At 37.7% G+C, this 17580-nt stretch overlaps 2 protein-coding genes across 2 annotated transcripts; one reads left to right on the top strand and one right to left on the bottom strand.

The window, feature by feature from the left end:
- Positions 1 to 2838: 2838 nt before the first annotated feature.
- LOC107753667 (myosin-11-like) lies at positions 2839 to 11940 on the top strand (the record flags this gene model as incomplete). The annotated part of the gene is made up of 17 exons (XM_016569870.1): positions 2839 to 3033; positions 4019 to 4144; positions 4231 to 4335; positions 4553 to 4741; positions 5518 to 5747; positions 5860 to 6127; positions 6236 to 6313; positions 6453 to 6584; positions 6666 to 6739; positions 7430 to 7514; positions 7615 to 7696; positions 8749 to 8831; positions 8898 to 8999; positions 9107 to 9147; positions 10636 to 10702; positions 10794 to 10985; positions 11741 to 11940. Coding segments are annotated over 17 exons (2145 nt in total), but the record flags the coding sequence as incomplete, so codon positions are not given.
- Positions 11941 to 14519: 2579 nt separating this feature from the next.
- syt18b (synaptotagmin XVIIIb) lies at positions 14520 to 16056 on the bottom strand. Its single transcript, XM_016569920.1, has 2 exons — positions 15816 to 16056; positions 14520 to 15559 (listed from the first exon to the last, which is right to left on the bottom strand). Exons 1-2 carry the CDS (start codon positions 15958 to 15960, stop codon positions 14565 to 14567), a joined length of 1140 nt encoding a protein of 379 aa, XP_016425406.1. The 5' UTR covers positions 15961 to 16056; the 3' UTR covers positions 14520 to 14564.
- Between the last annotated feature and the right edge of the window lie 1524 nt (positions 16057 to 17580).

Below are 17580 nucleotides of genomic sequence, written 5' to 3'. Positions count from 1 at the left end.
CAGGGGATAGACGTTTTCACTGGAGGAAGCATTATTATGGATTATGGACTGGTGTTTTGGCCAGAAGCAATGGTTTTAAGTTAATTATGAATTATTCTTTTATTTTTTTTAACAAACATGCATCTTTTCACTTCACAAAACGTTAATTGTGTGGATTACTTGTGGATTATTGTGATGTTTTTATCAGCTGCTTGGACTCTCATTCTGACGGCACCCATTCACTCCATTGGTGAGCAAGTGATGCAATGCTAAATTTCTCTAAATCTGTTCTGATGAAGAAACAAACTCATCTACATCTTGGATGGCCTGAAGGTGAGGAATTTCAAGGAAATTATAACAATAGAAAGTTTTAATAATCATTCTAATTCTATGAGAATAGTGAAGTCCACACACCACAGTGATAATATCACAGAGGAACAATATCACTGGAATGATGAATCACTTTCAAAATGATTTTTTCCAGCTGATGAATGATAAAAACATTGACATGTCTCTAAACCAGCACTCTTGGCAGCCAGAACCACAGGGGCTCCCTGGGCATGACGAGATGGTCATCTGCATCCCGTCTGGCTCCAGAAGGAGCTCCGCGATCACACTCTTCTGCTGAAGACTTTGAGCTCAGAGCTGCTCTGGAGGAAAGCAGCATGAGGAGAGCAGAGCTCATCCAGAGGCTCCGAGAGGCCAGAGGTCACCTGGATGCTCAGACAGACCTTCTGAAAACCAAAGGATCTCAGCTTCAACAAAGCCAGAGCATCTCAAACGTCCTGGAGATGAAGCACAAGGTATGGTTGAAGCAGTTTGAGCTCTACAGACACTGAATTTAACGATTGGTTTAGTTTGGTATTGGTTTGATGGGACAGTAAACAGGAAAGGGATATCAAAGCGTGCTGTTGTTTACAAGGAACCCTCATCGCTGTTGATCTTCCTCCCCCACAGCAGCTGTCTGAAGCAGTGAGTGCTCTTGAACAAGACAAGGAAGCTGCAGAGCTGAGCCGATTTGAGGAAAGCCGCCGTCGAGGGGAATTACATGACAAGTGAGTTATATTGGCCATACTCTATGTAGTGTCGCGTAGCCAGACCTTCAGACTGACGGCTGAAGGTCTGGAATTCATGACAGCTTTCATTGGCCAAGGCCCGCCCATGAGGCAGTTTGACCGACATGTCAAACAACCAATCACAGTTCGTTTCGTTCATCGTCACGTTTTGGGGCGTGGAAATGTCGCCACAATAACAGACCGGTGTGTAAAACTCTCGGACGTATTTGAAAGATTCTATGCCGCGAACTTTAAATATTTCACATACTTTTGAAAATCCAGCATTTTGTTGATCCTGATAAGCGCTCGTCGTCACAGTTGTAAACACGACGGCTTTCTTCTTTCGTGAGGGGGTTTGGCGTCACGGCATCTGTGTTGAACGTTAAAGAACGTGACACGCACGTCTACCGGAAATCCTGTATAATTCAACCAATCCGACGACGACTTCGAAACTCCTGAAGTGTTTCCACTTTTGTGTGCCATATGCATCAGACGTTTAGCCAACAGTCCGTGGGCGAGACGTCTGAGGCTGAGACTATACTCTATGTGACAAGTACATTAACGTTAGTTTAAACAATTAACATTTAATCAACATACAATCATTTCTTTTTTTGCAAGGACACACTGCTACTTAGAACTTTACAGTATTTCATTTATGCATACATACATTACCATTCAAAAGTTTCGGGGTCGGTAAAAAGGTTTGTATTTGGAAAAGTCTCTTATGCTCACCAATGCTGCATTTCTTCATTTATTTGATCAAAAATACAGTAAAACATCAATGTTCTGAAATATTATTATGATTTAAAATAAAGGTTTTCTATTTGAATATATTTTATAATGCAATTTATTCCTGTCATGCAAAGCTGAATTTTCAGCATCATTAATCCAGTCTTCAGTGTCACGTGATCCTTCACAAATCATTTTAATATGCGAATGTGCTGTTAAAGAAACATTTCTTCTTATTATTGTTGAAAACCTTTGTGCTGCTTCATATTTTTTTTGTGGAAACGTGACACTTTTTTTTCAATATTCTTTGCTGAGCAGAAATTTCAAAAGAACAGCATTTATTTAAAATAGAACTCTATTGTAACATTATAAATAGTGTCACTTTGAACTGTTGAAGGCGTCTTTGCTCGATAAAAGTATTAATTTCTTTAAGAAAAAAATCTTACTGACCCCAAATCTTTTAATGGTATCATACAGTGGGGTCCAAAAGTCTAATATCACTCTATTTCTTTCCCCGGAAAATAAACACATTTTTTAAAAGATTTTTTACACTTTGTTTAATGCAAATAAATATTGAGAATTTTGCACTATTTCTAAGTCACACATTTGTGCTATTGATCATGTGACACCTTTGTACAGATGATCAGATATTCTTGCATCCACTGAAGCATAAGATGCTATTTGGATCAACTCAAATCAGACTGGAGATCAGGAGCAAACCAAATACTAAGAATCAGAAATTAATGCTCATTTTGAATTATTATTGTGCTCAAATTGCTGTCAATAATATAATTTACAATGAAAAAATTATCCATAACATTTGAAAAAAGCTAAACAGACACACTTTTACACATTGCATTTCTGTCTTGATTTGATATGTTGATTCTCTCCGTGTGAGCAAAGAGTTCTGCAGCTTGAGTTGGACATTTTGAAGATGAGGTCTAACCTGGAGAGAAGAAGTCCACCCACATCACCAAACCCTCTCAGCAGAACTCTGCCCGCTGCAAAAGACCAAACCCTCAGAGAGGTACAGCACACTGTGTGTGTGACAAAAAATGTCTACAAACGTATGTGAGAAACCTTCATCTCTGATACTTTCAGTCTATTAAGAAGGTTTTGTACTGCATGCTGCTGCTTCCACCAGGGACAGAGGCAGGTTGAGAAAGAGATAAAGAAGATCAGAGAAGCTCTCAGAAAAGCAGAGGAGAGAACAGAAGACCTGGAGTATGAGAAAGACAGCGCACTGAGACAGCTCCACTCCTCTGAAGAGGTTAAACACTGATTAGATTTTTTTTTCACCCAAAAATGAACATTTAGTCATTATTTATTTACTCACCCTCATGTTTGTTCAAACCTCTATGACTTTCTTACATGAAACGCAAAAGAAGATTTTGAATGAGTCTATACAGTGGAAGTCAAAGGAAGGGTCCAAAAACGAGGCTATTACTGTCAACTATAACTAAAATTATTAAAAAAAGATATAAATAAAGTAATAAAGTAAAATACAAACTATAAACTAAATGAAAATTAGAAATGTTGCCTTTGGCAACTAACTGAAATAAGTTTAAATTGAAGCACTAAAAGTGGAAATAAATAAACATTTAAAGCTAAAATAATAATACAGAATAGCAATATAAAAAAGACTAATAAGAATGACAAAAACACATAACAAAATTACTAAATCAACAACAACAACAACCTAGAATTAAAATGAAAACATAAAAATAAATATAGTAAATAATACTAAAATAACTTTTAAGACAAGGAAAAAACATTCGGTAACACTTTACTTAAAGCCTTTATGTACAATGCATTATAAATGGTTATTAAAGGCTATAATGCATTATGATTATTCGTTGTAATACATTATATCTTGTCGTAATTAATTATAACCTAATTTAAAATGTGTAGTGTAACAATGAATTGATAAGTGTTATAATGTATTAACTGTGGTTATAATTATTTATGAGACTGTACAATGCATTATAAGGTAATGCATTAAAACTACATTTATAATGCATTATATATAAAGGCTTTTAGTAAAGTGTTACCAAATATTCTTCAAAAATGTTCTTTTGTGTTCTACATAAGAATGAAAGTCATACAGGTTTGGAACAACATAAAAAATAAAAATTTGGGAGTGAACTGTTCCTTTAAAAGTTTACTCATTGTGATTAAAGTTACATTTAATGCACAAAAATTAAGCTGAGATTTTGCTGAGTTTAGATTTAAAAAGTGCGCAAACATTTACACAGCGGAAACATGAGGCAATTAACCAAGCAGAAGAGTTGGAACAAAGACTGAGCAGCTCCATCCAGACCCAGAAAGAGCTAGAGGACCAGCTGAATGAGTCCCGCAGCCGTCTGGGACAAATGGAGCTGGTATGAGCAAAAAACTATGCTACACTCTCTAATTTTTCATTATTACATCCATTACCGCCAGAAAAACTATTATCTCCTTTCATTAGGAAAAAGACATGTTTTCCACTAAAACCCGGAGACTAGAAGACAATCTGAATGACTTAAAGGTCAAACTATCCGGAGCTTTAATGGACAAAGACCGTCTTGTCCAGGTCTGACATCACATTTCATATTAAGCTATGACCTAACACAATATCAACCGTTTTATCAGACAAAATTGTATTTATCGAACACATTTTACTACTTGCTTTTAGCATTGATTGCCCCTGCTGTCCTTGACCTTTTCTGGGTCGCAGTCCTCCAGTTCAGAAGCACTGTTTTAGATGTGATATGGTATAAACGCTGACCTTTCTGTCTATGTCTGTAAAGGAGAAAGCAGAGCTCCATCAGAGGATCCAGGCTTTGGATCTGCAGTTGCAGAGGGAGCAGAGGAGCAAACAGGGCTTCACCGAGCAGGTGTGTGAGCTCCATTCTGAGCTGTCTCAAGCTAAGAGCCAGACCAACAAACAGAAGAGGGAAACCATGTTGATGAAGGAGGAGCTGCTTTCCATTAAAGAGGTCAGAGGTCACTCTTTTCCAAATCTGTGTACAAAAATATGCCACCATTCGTAAATTTGGGGTTCTTTTATGAAAGAAATTAATATTTGTATTCATTAAGGACAGATTAAATTGATCCAAAGTGACAGTAAAAACCCAATTAATGCAACTGAAAAACATTCATTTAAAATAAATGCTGTCTTTTGCATTTTCCACACAAATATTAAGCAGTACAACTGTTTTCACCATTGATAATAATAATAAATGTTTTTGAGCAGCAAATCAGCATATTAGAATGATTTCTGATTTGTGTGACTCTGAAGACTGGAGTAATGATGCTGAATTTTTACCATTACAGGAATAAATTACATTTTAAAATATAATAACATTGAAAACTGTTTTTTAATGTACCGTAATAATGTTTCACAATATTACTGTTTTTTCTATACTTTTAATTAAATAAATGCAGCCTTGGTGAGCATGAGACATCTTTCAAAAAGAAATAATGCTCTTATTTTTTTAATGCTAATATTTTGAATGTTAGATCTGACTTTTCCAGATGATCTCTGCCAGATATATTGTATTATATTATATTATATTATATTATATATCAGGTGAAATTCTATTATTTTAAAGACTGTTTAAAATAATAGCATTAGAAAATAATAACATTAATATTATATAATCAAATAAAAATTTTAAGCAATTTGATTGGCTTTCATTAAAACCCTTTAATTTTTTTTTGTTTGTTCTGAATTGTTCTGAACAACCCTTTTCTGAATACTTTGGAATTTCAGTTGAAGGAAAAGCTGTCATCTGATCTGACCAAAGCTACAGAGAGACTACAGGTGACTCTTAACCAGCTACACGAGCTGGAGGCAGAGAAACTGATCCAAACCAATCAGATTGTGGCACTGGAGACTGAGCGCTTGCAGCTGATAGGAGAGAAAGAAGAACTGAGGAAAACATTTGATGATGGACTTCATGAGAAGATGATAGAGCTGGGAGAGAGATGCTGCCAGCACAGGTCGGACAACTCTGTCCATTATCTAACTTCAGTGTTGCTTGGAAATGATTATTAATATTGATTGTACAGATTTTTTGGGCTCTGATCCAGGTTATTAATTCCATATATACAGAGAATTGCAGGACAATCTAGAACAAGAAAATCAGACTCTGCAATTAAAATGTCAAGACCTGGAAAAAAAAGTCAAAATCTCGGAGGCGGGGTATAAGCATAAAGAGGAGGAGCAACAGCAAATGAGGGCGGAGCTTGAGCAGGAAAAGGAGGAGTTGAGGAAACTGGCTGCTCACTGGAATGAGAGGTGGCTGGATGTGGCGATGACGTTATGCTCGACACAAGCAGAACTCGATGAGCTCAAGAGTCAACAGCGAGTGAATGACAACGTAACTTTTGTTTTCATTTGTTGTTTCCTTTCATTGGTCTAATGTGACCATTTGTCAAGTGTAGTGTTACTGTGTTTTATGTCAGTATATCTTTACGTTGTCTTACAGCGAGAGCCTGAAGTTTCGCAACAGATAGAGCCTGAGAGGGACCAAAGCCAAGTGCAGCAGAGACTCACGGGTAGCTCTGTATGTCCTTTGTTCTAAGTCAAAAAAGTCCCTCATGAATAAATATATAATATGCATTTAAAGAGCTGTTTGGTCACAATGTCAACTTGTAGGTCGAACTGTTTTTTAACCTCCCAATGTTAAAAATGTCATGTCCAAGGTGTCTCTTGAAGTCGTGGATGGAGAGTTGGTGCAGGTGAAGGCGGAGCTGCTGAAGGTGAGGGACATGCTGAAGATCAGAGACACTGAGCTGGAGGAACAGCTCCAGGAGCTGCAGTCTGCTTGCCATCAGGTGGGACCTGCAAACCTGACAGAGATCTGTGTCATCTTGGTTGACTGATGCGATAACAGAGATATGATTTTTCTTGTGCAGGAGTCACAACAGAGCGGTGAGGTCCAGAGGTTGGAGCAGCTTCTTGCAAAGAGAGATCAGGAAATTAAAGAAAAGTATGTATATTTTACTCATAATCATTCCCATATGAAAAAAACATATGTTTATATGATTTAAATTATATGTAATATTAAACATTTATTTTCTGACCAAAATGCATATTTCAAATATATGCTCAGTATGTGGGGAATTAAAGGGAACAAAAGGAAAAAAATTAAAGGGAAAAAATGCACTACCAGTTAAAAGTTGATATAAATTTTCTGATAGTGTAAGTAATGTTTATTTAACCAAGAAAGTTTAGATTGATAATATAATATAATATAATATAATATAATATAATATATAAATGAGCAATTATAAGTAAAAATATGTATTTTGTAAATATATTTTAAAATATATTAGCAATATATTTATGCCATGTTTATCTGTACAATATATATATATATAACTGATATATATTTTATATCAACATAACCAGTGCTAACATAAATTAATAGTTATGGCCATATTTGAATGAATGATGCATGTGATTGTTTAAGGACCTTAAGTTGCACAATTCAGTTCGTTTATGACCATTTATGACCAGACCATTTATTTCCAGTTGGGGGTTTAACGGTCATGAATGTGACCATGCAGTGCTATCAAAAACTAGTAAAACAGGAAGCAGCCGCTTATTGTTCCTTTATGGAACAATAAACTATATGACAGGTTTCTTGTCATCAGCTCTTTTTCTCTTTCTACCACAGAGATCAAGATCTGAAGAACCTGGAGATACAGAGGATAACACAGAAAGCAGAGGCTCAGATCAAGATATCCGCCCTGGAGCAGGAGGTACAACGACAGCCATGACGTTAAAACTCTCTCACGGCAGAACAGATTAATCTGATGAGGTTTCAGTATCACACGTCTTTGTGCCTCTTACCTCGGGCAGATTTTTGGACACAAAGGTCTGCTGTCGAGAAAGGAAGTGGTCAGTGAATGCAGTCCTGAGTCACTGAAGGCCCTGCTAGAAGGTATTTCCTCATGCTAAGATTGAGTAAAGGCCAAAAATGTATCATAATTAATAGAACACAAAAGCTCCTAGATATACCAGCTCGATTTTACATGTCGTTGTGTTCCGAAGTGTGTTTAAAACACAGTGCAAGTAGGTGTAGCATTTACACTAGAAGGGGCTCTGTAGCATATTAGCATTAGCATCTGCTGTAAAGGTGGCAGAGTAGTTTGAAACTAAAATAAATTGAAACTGTCGACCTGTGTATAGCTTGCTACCTGAATACTGCTTAAAGCAGTCCGCATGAAATCAAAATTGACTTTATTTACTTTACTAGCGCACATTGCTAGTCTTGATGTAAACAATTAATCCGTGCAAGTTAATCCGCTGAAAAAAATGGTTTGTTTTGGTAATCTTTAATAAAAATCTGGTCATTTGTTTCAAATATATGCTCAGTATGTGGGGAATTAAAGGGAACAAAAGGAAAAAAATTAAAGGGAAAAAATGCACTACCATTTAAAAGTTGATATATACTGTATATATATATATATATATATGAAGAGTTCAGGTGCAGAAGCCTCTAAGTGCCATCTGAAATTTTTTTTTCTAAAATGAGCATTTTCATCAGGCTCCTATGTTTAGGTTCAGTAATTTTACTCTAATTGCAATGTATAGGTCCTTTTCTATGCAATTAAAGTGAAATAACTGAAATGATGTCAGTTTGACGGCTTGGGCAGAATATCCTTAAACACACCCCTCCAACCGTTAGATTGCTACAGTATGAGTGAGAGACAGAGAGGAGGAGCGCAAACATAAAACCATGCCCTCTATTCAATATTCCGTTTCAGCTGGAATTACGTCACTTCACTGAAATAAAGTCGGCAGCAACTTCCGGTTCACGCGGACTTTAAAAGCACAGCAGTTTGTAGGTGACTCTATCGCCCCCTTGTGTACTGGAGAAATGTTCCTGCCAAAATAACTGAAGAACGCACATTTTGTACAACAGGAATGTGTTAGCTAAGCGTTCATGAATATCTTCCTGCAACGTACTTGGTTTTTATGTTTTGGCTCCAGAAGGCAGAAGGCGAGCAGAAACGCTTGAGCAGGAAAGAGACCGAGCTTTACAAAAACGGCAGGATCTTGAACCTCCCCAGCAGGTATGGACTGATGTTTGTTTGCACATGTGTGTTAGTGTGTTTATTCATTGACATTTCATTCCGCAGGACAAAACAGAGAAAGAATCTCCATTAGAGACTAAAAAACAGAAACCCGCGGGTTCGGACCTTGTAGATCCAAACCAACAGAGGAGGCTGGTCACCGAGCAGGTGCTGAAACGTGTCCACAGTAAAAACTCCTAAACACTTCATCAGAAAAAGTGTTATAGTATTTACTTCCTGTCTGTGCTTGTTTGTGTCTCCTTTCTGTGCTACAGCTGAAAAGTCTGTTCAGAGAGAGAGAGCAGCGTGGAGAGAGGTCAGTAGAGCAGCATAAACACTCTGTCAGTTGTCAGTCAGTTTGATTCATAATCTTCCCCCCAAGGCGGGTTTATTTCCACTTCTTCTTGTATAAAAATGAGACTGTGGGGAAATTCCAGACTCGGAGGCTCCATCATTCTCCCCTCCCCCTCCTCCTGTTCCTAACTGAAAATCTGTGGAGAAATCAGTAAGTGAGCCCATGAAATGGATGGTCAGACACACTGAATGGGCACATTATTAATCAAGATCAGTCAAGGTTTATCTGACTTTTTTATTGATCATTCCTTATATCAAATTGAAGCAAATTCTACAACCACTGTTTTTTGAAATCAAAAAGGAAAGGAAAAGACTAAAGTTTTAACTGGGAGTTTAACTGGAAACCAGCAGTTCTGGTACAGAAAACATTCAAGAAATATTTGAAAGAAAAGTTATATTTGAGAATGTTGCATTTACGAACAAAATACTGTTTCTGTGACACCAGTAATATATTTATTAATTTGTTGTTTGTTTGTGTTTGTCTGGTAACCAGCAATTCTGGTACAAAAAAAAAAAAAAAAGATATTTGAAAGACCACTTAACGAAAGTCATATTTACCAAATTAATTTGTGACACCAATATTATTTTTTATTTATTTCCATTACAAAAAATTAATCATGGTTTTATTAAAGTAAAAGTGTAGTAACAATGTTTTTGGCATATTGATTTCCATTTGTATGACTACAGTTTTACTACAAATACCATTAAACTATCATTAGTGCAGCAAAACCATGGTCAATTTGTAGCTACCATGGTTTAACAATAGTAACCTTTTTTTTTGTTTTGTTTGTTTTATTTGTAGTAAAACCATGGTTAATTTTTATAATGGTTACTTACTTACCTACTGGAAACCAGTAGTTCTAGTATAGAAAACAACAACAGTAGTTGCTAATAATAGTTTATTTCATTAGTTATTTAGTTCTAGTATAATTTAGATTCTATTACAGTTTTTATTAATATTTTAAATTAGTTTTCATTCTTATATTTTCCATTTCAATTTTAATTAAAGTTTGAATAATATTGTTGTGTTTTTGTCATTATTTCTTTCATTAGTTTTATATTTTTTTTATACATGTGTCTGTATAGTTTTAGTTATTTTAGTACATCAATTTAAACTAAATGAAAACGAACAATGTTTCCTCTGCAATTAGCTGAATTTTGAGTTGTTGTATGTCAGTTAACATTTACTTTATTTTAAGTAACAAATGTGTTATTGTTATTTTCTATGGTTTTAGTTAACTGCAATAACCCTGCTCCTAACTCTCACTCAATAGATCTGCATGAATCCTGGCTCAGGAAGAGGAGTGGGGGTGGGAACGCTGGAATTTTCCCAGTGTCATAATTCACATTTGACAGGACCGGACATTAAAACGCACCTTGGAGAAGAGGCCGTAAATCAGATTTTATTGACATTTGACAACAAAATGTTTACGTATGTGATGTGTACTAGGTCTCCAGTTTTCACAAGAAGATCTGGTTTGGTCGACAGCAGGGTCCAAAATGCTACAAGTACTGAGGTAAACACCTCGTATAGTTACATCATTTTCAAGTAGTGAATACTTTTTTTTTTGGCCTTTTAAAACAGAAATTAATAACAGACACATTTAGAACTGGAATGCTCTTGACACATTAAACCATCAGGGGGAAAAAACACAGGAACTGGAGCAGGAACTCCAGCAGGGGGCAGCAAAGAGGTCTTCATCCCAGATCTCAGTCTCTCAGGGGGGATCAACAAGGTCGGAGAAAGGGGAGGAGCAGAAACAGCCCACCAGTGTGAAGAACCACAGCAAGACATCCAAGGTATGTTATGATGATGATTATGGTAAAAACATACAAACAAAACCTGCCCTACCAGTCATATTTTAATAAGATACTTGATGGAATTGTTGTTCTGTTTCTAAATCTGTGATATCTCAGAGAGGGAAGTTTTAGAAACAAAACAACTCCATGCATAAGCACATCAGGTCTTAAACTCTAATTGGAGTGTCCTGATCTCACATTTTGTCGTAATCGAAGAGCATGCTGGGATGAAGGGGCACATAAGCAGCTTTTAGGGTTGCAGGAGGGCGTCTGCAGAGATGTGGTCAGAAGCAGGGATAAAACACATCAGAAACCCTGTATTGAATGAAATTCCAAATGTTGTGTAGTTGTTTTATCCTTACAGCACTTCAAATAGAAGTACAATGGGATAAACAGCTTTAGTGCTGTGGTGCGATATTAAAATCAGTGAACCCTGTCTAATACGTGGTAAATAAAAACAAAAAACATTGAAATGTCCCACACTTACTTCCCTCGCAGATGTCAGCAGTGAGAGATGCAATGGAAAATCTAAAAGAGAGAAATGAAAATCTGCTTGAAGGTGAAAAGTTTGACCAGTCCAATCATATATGGAAAAATCAGGCCAATTTGATTGTTCAACTTTTGGACGTTTGTGTGGGGTCCTATTATTTTAGTTTCGCAGAACGCTATCATTCATTTATTGTGGTGTAATTATGTTTCTTTTCTGTCTTGCTGGTCCAGCCAAAGTAATATCTCCTCAACCAAACTTACAACAGGACAAATTTCCCCTGGGCTGCAGTGATGGAACATTCCTTGCAAGGCAGGTTGAGGTTTGTGGCTCAGATTTGGAAGATACGGAAGGGTCCATTTGAAGAGGAGAGGGGAGCCAGCGTCTGAAGTGATGAGAATCCATTGTGAAAATCCATACTGCACTGACAGTTTCTTTATTAATTGCCATTTATTATGAATTAAACAGTACAGCTATTAAAAATAAAACAAATTTTCAGAAGCATGTTGCCAGATTTTCAGTATTGTTGTTTAGCTTCCAAGTGTTTGAAACAACTTTGAGGTAAATTTAAATTACGTACACACAAAAAAAAAAAACATGTCATATGAAACAGACTATATTTATTAATCTTTGCAATTATCTAATTTTTCCATATATACTGACTTTTTATTGTCTTGAATTTCACTAATACATACAACAGTAACAGTTCATACAACAGTAACATAATAATAATTAATTATATTATTTATTTAAAGATATTCAGTCAAAATGTCTTCTAACATAGGATACAGAATGCCAGTATAATAAAGGTCATTAATATCTGTCCATGGTTGGGTCAGACTTGAGGTCTTGTCAGCTTTTCATTTTGCACTTATGGTTAAAAAAGATGATGTTGCACAGCACAGTTTCTGTTTGACTTGTGCTACACAATAAATCTATCATTCTTCATTGGCCTAAAAACCAACAAGAACCTGCCTTAGTGACAATGAGCAGGTGCATCTCTGCCAAAAGAAAAGATGAAATAATCAATAAAATATGCATTATAAAGAAAAAATAGCCAGATTATTATGTCAACATGTAGTCTATTAAAAACATGTACATGTCCATGATTCTCTATACTTAGATATCAAAACCAGTGCTAATATGTAGTCGCACAACACATGTAACACTATGAGATTTCATATGTGTTATCTATGGAGATGAATGCTGTACAAGTAATTGACCTCATGGCCGTGACCTCCCATTTCTGAGGTTTGAGCAGGTCTGAAATGAAAGGGATCTGTCGTCTGAAGGATTGAAGAGGGAGGGGGATTAAACTACAATGTCATTAAAATAGGCTGATCTCCTGTGGATCTTGGCTCTCGTAAGACAAGCGTTTAATCCTGAACATTAAAAGCAAACATTTAGGCTTAGTTTATGATGGATAAATCCTCTTGCTTTTACATAACAGTCATGTAAGCTGGACCTGCCGTATGCATATGGCAGACGTGCTGTCATATCATGACAAATGTATTAATTTATCTGATAGGAGGGATTTGTGGTGCAATATGCTTTCCTGCACTCCCAGGACATTAAACAGTTTTCTGGGAACTATTTTGCATTGTACGTGGACAATATGGCACCTCTTGACATTTTAAGCTTTGTGTAATTTTTTGTGTGAAATTTGGTTAATGCAGAATTTAAGACAGGAAGGTGAATGCAGTATATTTTGTGAGATGGAGATTAAGTATGAACTCCAATCTCCAATCACACAATAAATTCATGCCACCTCTGTCAAGTCATGAAACACAGATGTGCTCACCTTGTCATCTTTTTGGCCCCACTCAATCACAGAAATGGATCTTTGCCTATTAATTGCCCTGTCCTAAATGCCACCCTAATTTCTAACAGTCCTCCTCCAAGTCCACATTTGGGTCATATGATTCACAAAAAATGGCAGGTAGAAGTCTACTGTGAAGTCCGCACCAGTATGGCCTTGGAGAAAGGGGACACTGATGGTATATACTAACTTGTGAGCACCCTTCTGAATAATAAAATGATTTTGAACCCATTTAGGGGCAGAAAATGACTGCGAGTCTGGGCAGAGGTAACGAATCCAGCTACTGGAGGGCTACCTTCTGGAAACTTCAGTTCAAACCCTGTTCAAACACACCTGAATGTTATTTTCAAGTAATCCTGAAGACCTTGATTAACTGGTTTAGGTGTGTTTGATTGGGGTTGTAGTTAAACTCTGCAGGATGGTAGGCCTCCAGGAGCAACCCCTCTGGCCTAACCACTCCACACTGAGTGGGACTCGGACCTGAGTCATCGGCATGGGAGGCGAGCACACTGACAAGTTTATTAAAGACCACAGCCTCTAGTGCGCCTCTTGAGTTTAGGGCAGTGAGGTTTACCTGCACAGCTCTTACCAGCTGGCCTCTGTTACAGGTTTGGATACCCCAGTAGTAGGGTATCCTGTTTATAATTTTAGGGAAGACTCTTCCGCTGCAGTCCTGGGGGGCAGTGTTTTACAGACTTTAGTATCAATCCCAGTTTAACTCCCTGTTGTTATTTGCAAGTAGTTCTCAATACTTTGATTAACTTGTTTGGGAATGTTTGGTTAGGGTTAGAGCTAAGCTCTGGCCCTCCAGGGTTGGAGTTGACGAGCCCTGTTTTAGGGTTCAGAATGGTGCTTTTGAGTGCTCTCAATTCCCCTTTTGAGAGTTCCACTGTTCTGGACTTCAGAGTGGTCAACATGATCTATAAACTTGTATAGCTATCAGTCCAACTGATATTAGGGCAAGGGTACCATTTGGCAGAGGGTGAGAACAGTGTATTTTAATCTCACCTGGAGTCTGGTTGGTAAGTTTGACTTTCAGCCAATGAACCACAGTCTGGTACTGCAACAAGATGAAGAGCTGACCAAGGACCTTGTGACCTCTTTCTGATTCTTGGGAGGTCATATTCTGAGAGGGACATCAATGTCCATATCCAATTAAAGTTGAGCATGTTGAATAAAAAATTAACCACTTGTCCTTTGAAAGAGAACACGAGGCGTAGGTCTTTGAAATGTTTGGGTTAATGTTTAAGACAGTATAGTCTCGTAGCAAGAGCTATGAAGTGTCCTTCTTGGACTTGTCCACGACTTGCCGTAGCTCTCTAATGCAGCTTACAGGCCTGTCTGGTGTCCAGTCCAGACTACCACAGCAAACTTCCAGCTCCTCAAATAGGGATGTCTTTTGATTGTCCTGCATGAAGATAGCCAGTCTGAGCATGCAACCCTTAAGCCCCTCTAGAGATCCAACATTGATCACCAAGTTCTTTTTATAGAGTCCAGAGCTTAGGTTGTAATCCTGGGCAGTTATATCCAGAGGTCCAGGGCAAAGTGGGGGCAGCTTGGCCTGGACAGTCACTTCTTCTAGACAATGGACTGCACCGGTTATACCCACTATTGATACAGTGAGTGTGTTCTGTGTTGAAGAGAAGGTCAGGGTAAAGTGCAAGAAGGGATCTGAGGTCTCACTGCAAGAATTTGAACCATAGTTAGGAATTAAAGGTTCGTCCTGTAGAAGACCTTTGGTTTGAAGTGGAGAAAGGGCACAGGGTGATCGTGGGTTGGGAATAGTGAGCCTTCTGTGTTCGCTAAACGAGTAACTATCTCCAGCCACAGTACAGTGATGTTCCAGAACCTTCCGGGTCTTTGTGAGAAGACTAAGTCTTGAGAAAGAGGGGAGAGAGGAGCGGCCACTGGCCATGGGCTTGAATAGAGAAGAGGAGACTGATGGTGAACTGAGTCGTCTCATTTGGAAGCATGACTTGTTAACCTCAGAGACAGCAGTCAACTCTTCATCTGATGGTGTAGAGCTCTCGAAAGCAGATGGATAGTCTTGAATGGATCCTTCCAGCTCCTCACACTGCAATTTGGTAAATGTGGTTCCAGATAAAGGGGCAGGACTCAAAGCCACAGTCACATGATCCACAGAATCAGGAGGAGGGTTTTTGTCTTCGGGTGGTTTGTGTCTGGTCTTTAACCAACAAATGATGCAGCCCAAGATAAGGGAAAAACACAGGACCACCAAACCCACACCCAGCAGAATCTGCAAGTGGACTGAAGAGACAGAGGAGGGTTAGAACAGCATTTTAATCTGTAACCATCATTCCAAATGTCAGAACAACTGTTAAGTCGTAATCCGCAAACAAAGGAAACAATTTAATCTGCATAAACTCAGTGTTCAGTAACAGAACAGTAAAATCCAGACGTGAACTGCAGTACTTGTATCTGAAATCTCGCACTGAATGGACAACTTGTCTACTACTTGCCTGACAAACATGTCTCAAGTGTGCATGTAGGTTAGATACCATACCATCATGCTGTTTTGTGAAGAGCACCTGCACCAGCAGCCAGAGAAACAAGAGGACAATGATTCCCTCGATCATTCCCTTACAGCCAAACAGCAGGACGGATTGCCACACAGGTTGCCCAGAGTTCTCCTCCTCCTCAGTAGGCATGATGACCAAGGAACACCACAGCTCTCACTTCATCTTTACCTTCTGAAGTAACATCATGTATTTCCAAAGAGGTAACTTCAGAACTGTGAAGCTGAACTCCACTAGTCGAAGCAGGATCTCTCATCTGTATGCATCTCTAGGGTTGAACAACCTGTTTCTTTCAAATGTTCTACTGGACACTTGTGTGCTTTCTTACCTAGAAGTCACAACTGGTTTTGAGTCTTTCTTTCGTCAAAATGCTTTAAGATGGACCTCAACCAGTTTCCCAAAGCAAAGCAGCAAGACCAACTGTGTAATACCATCCATCAAGTTGTCCGAAGAATTTTTCTATATAATTAAAATCCAAATCGTCATCGAGTCTAAACAAAATCCCATTGATTCTCCTCTTGTGATCTTTCCTCTACTACATCTGTCTTTTGATTATGTCCAGGGTAGTAATCCTCTCCACTGCCTCCCTTGGTGAGAGACTGAGATGAGTTTAGAGGGTAGTCCTGCTCAGGACAGGGGCGGGACACGCCAGAGATGGCGAGAAGAGACACTCTACTGGTGACGGGTCAAGGACAACTATGCCATGTGTCCCACACTGTGCCTATTAAAAGGGCATCAACAGAACAATCCCATTCCTCCACCCCCACAAAACAGCATCTGTCACATCCACTGCGAGTTCTGCATGTAATAAAAATCTCTACTCTGTTAATGTGAATTGCTGTTTTAAGCAGATACAGAAGTAAATATGCATGCATTTCAATATTACATGCACTTCCTCTCATCAAAGACTTTAAGGATTATGAAGGCAGATTTACAAAATCAGATTCAATTAGATTAAGGTGTGGACATAACTGTCTGATTTCGAAAGCAAATGATTGATGTACTGCCTCTTGATGTTTTAAAACATGAACTGCATCATTTTTTTTTTTTTTTTGACTTTATCGTTTTTTATTTTGAAATAGTTATTTTTTTTTTCTTTTTTTTCACTATATTAGTTTTTTTAATGTCTTTTTAAATTTAAGTTTGATTTATTTTATTACTTTAAGTAGTGAGAACTGAGATGAGAACTAAATGAGAACTGTTTCTGTGGCAACTGTAATACATATACATTTTTGTTACAATAATAACCCTGGCAAAACCACCCATGGTGTCACATTTCAAGCCCCCCAAAATAAAAAAAATAAAAATATTTTAATTTAGATTTAAAAATTGTATTTTATTTAAAATCATATTTGCTTGTATAGCTTATATATTAACACTGTATAACATAAAATTGGGGTAAAAGTGACTTTTACATTTAAAGCTGCGGTCCGTAACTTTTTTTGGTTAAAAATGATCCGAAATCAATTTTTGAGCAAGTACCGGTACATAACCAGCCAGTGTTCAAAACTATCGCCTTACTTTAGCCCGATTCACAACGGTTAGCTTATAATAATGTTTTCTAATTTGAGTGGTACAGGTAGGTTTTCGCGGGAAATTCGAGCATGGCACTGCGTCATTATGTCACGTCTGTAAACATAAAGAAGTTGTCCTGGCTACTAGGCTATCGCATGTGAGGATCCTGCAGGTGGCCGATAATTTATAGCCTTTTCTCACAGCAGCTGGAATAATTAAATATATCATTTTGATGGC

The sequence above is a fragment of the Sinocyclocheilus rhinocerous genome, unplaced genomic scaffold, assembly GCF_001515625.1.
Source record: "Sinocyclocheilus rhinocerous isolate Xijiao unplaced genomic scaffold, SAMN03320098_v1.1 scaffold200, whole genome shotgun sequence".
Classification (NCBI taxonomy): Eukaryota; Metazoa; Chordata; class Actinopteri; order Cypriniformes; family Cyprinidae; genus Sinocyclocheilus; species Sinocyclocheilus rhinocerous.
Note: the sequence above shows the minus strand (reverse complement) of the source record. Positions and strands in the feature narration are given on the sequence as shown.

What these genes read in the sequence shown, in the direction of transcription:
- syt18b (XM_016569920.1), bottom strand. Translation starts at nt 15,960, where the DNA reads ATGCCTACTGAGGAGGAGGAGAACTCTGGGCAACCTGTGTGGCAATCC. An exon ending in CTTCACAAAACAGCATGATG is followed by an intron (nt 15,560 to 15,815) that starts GTATGGTATCTA and finishes CTGTCTCTTCAG; the next exon opens with TCCACTTGCAGATTCTGCTG.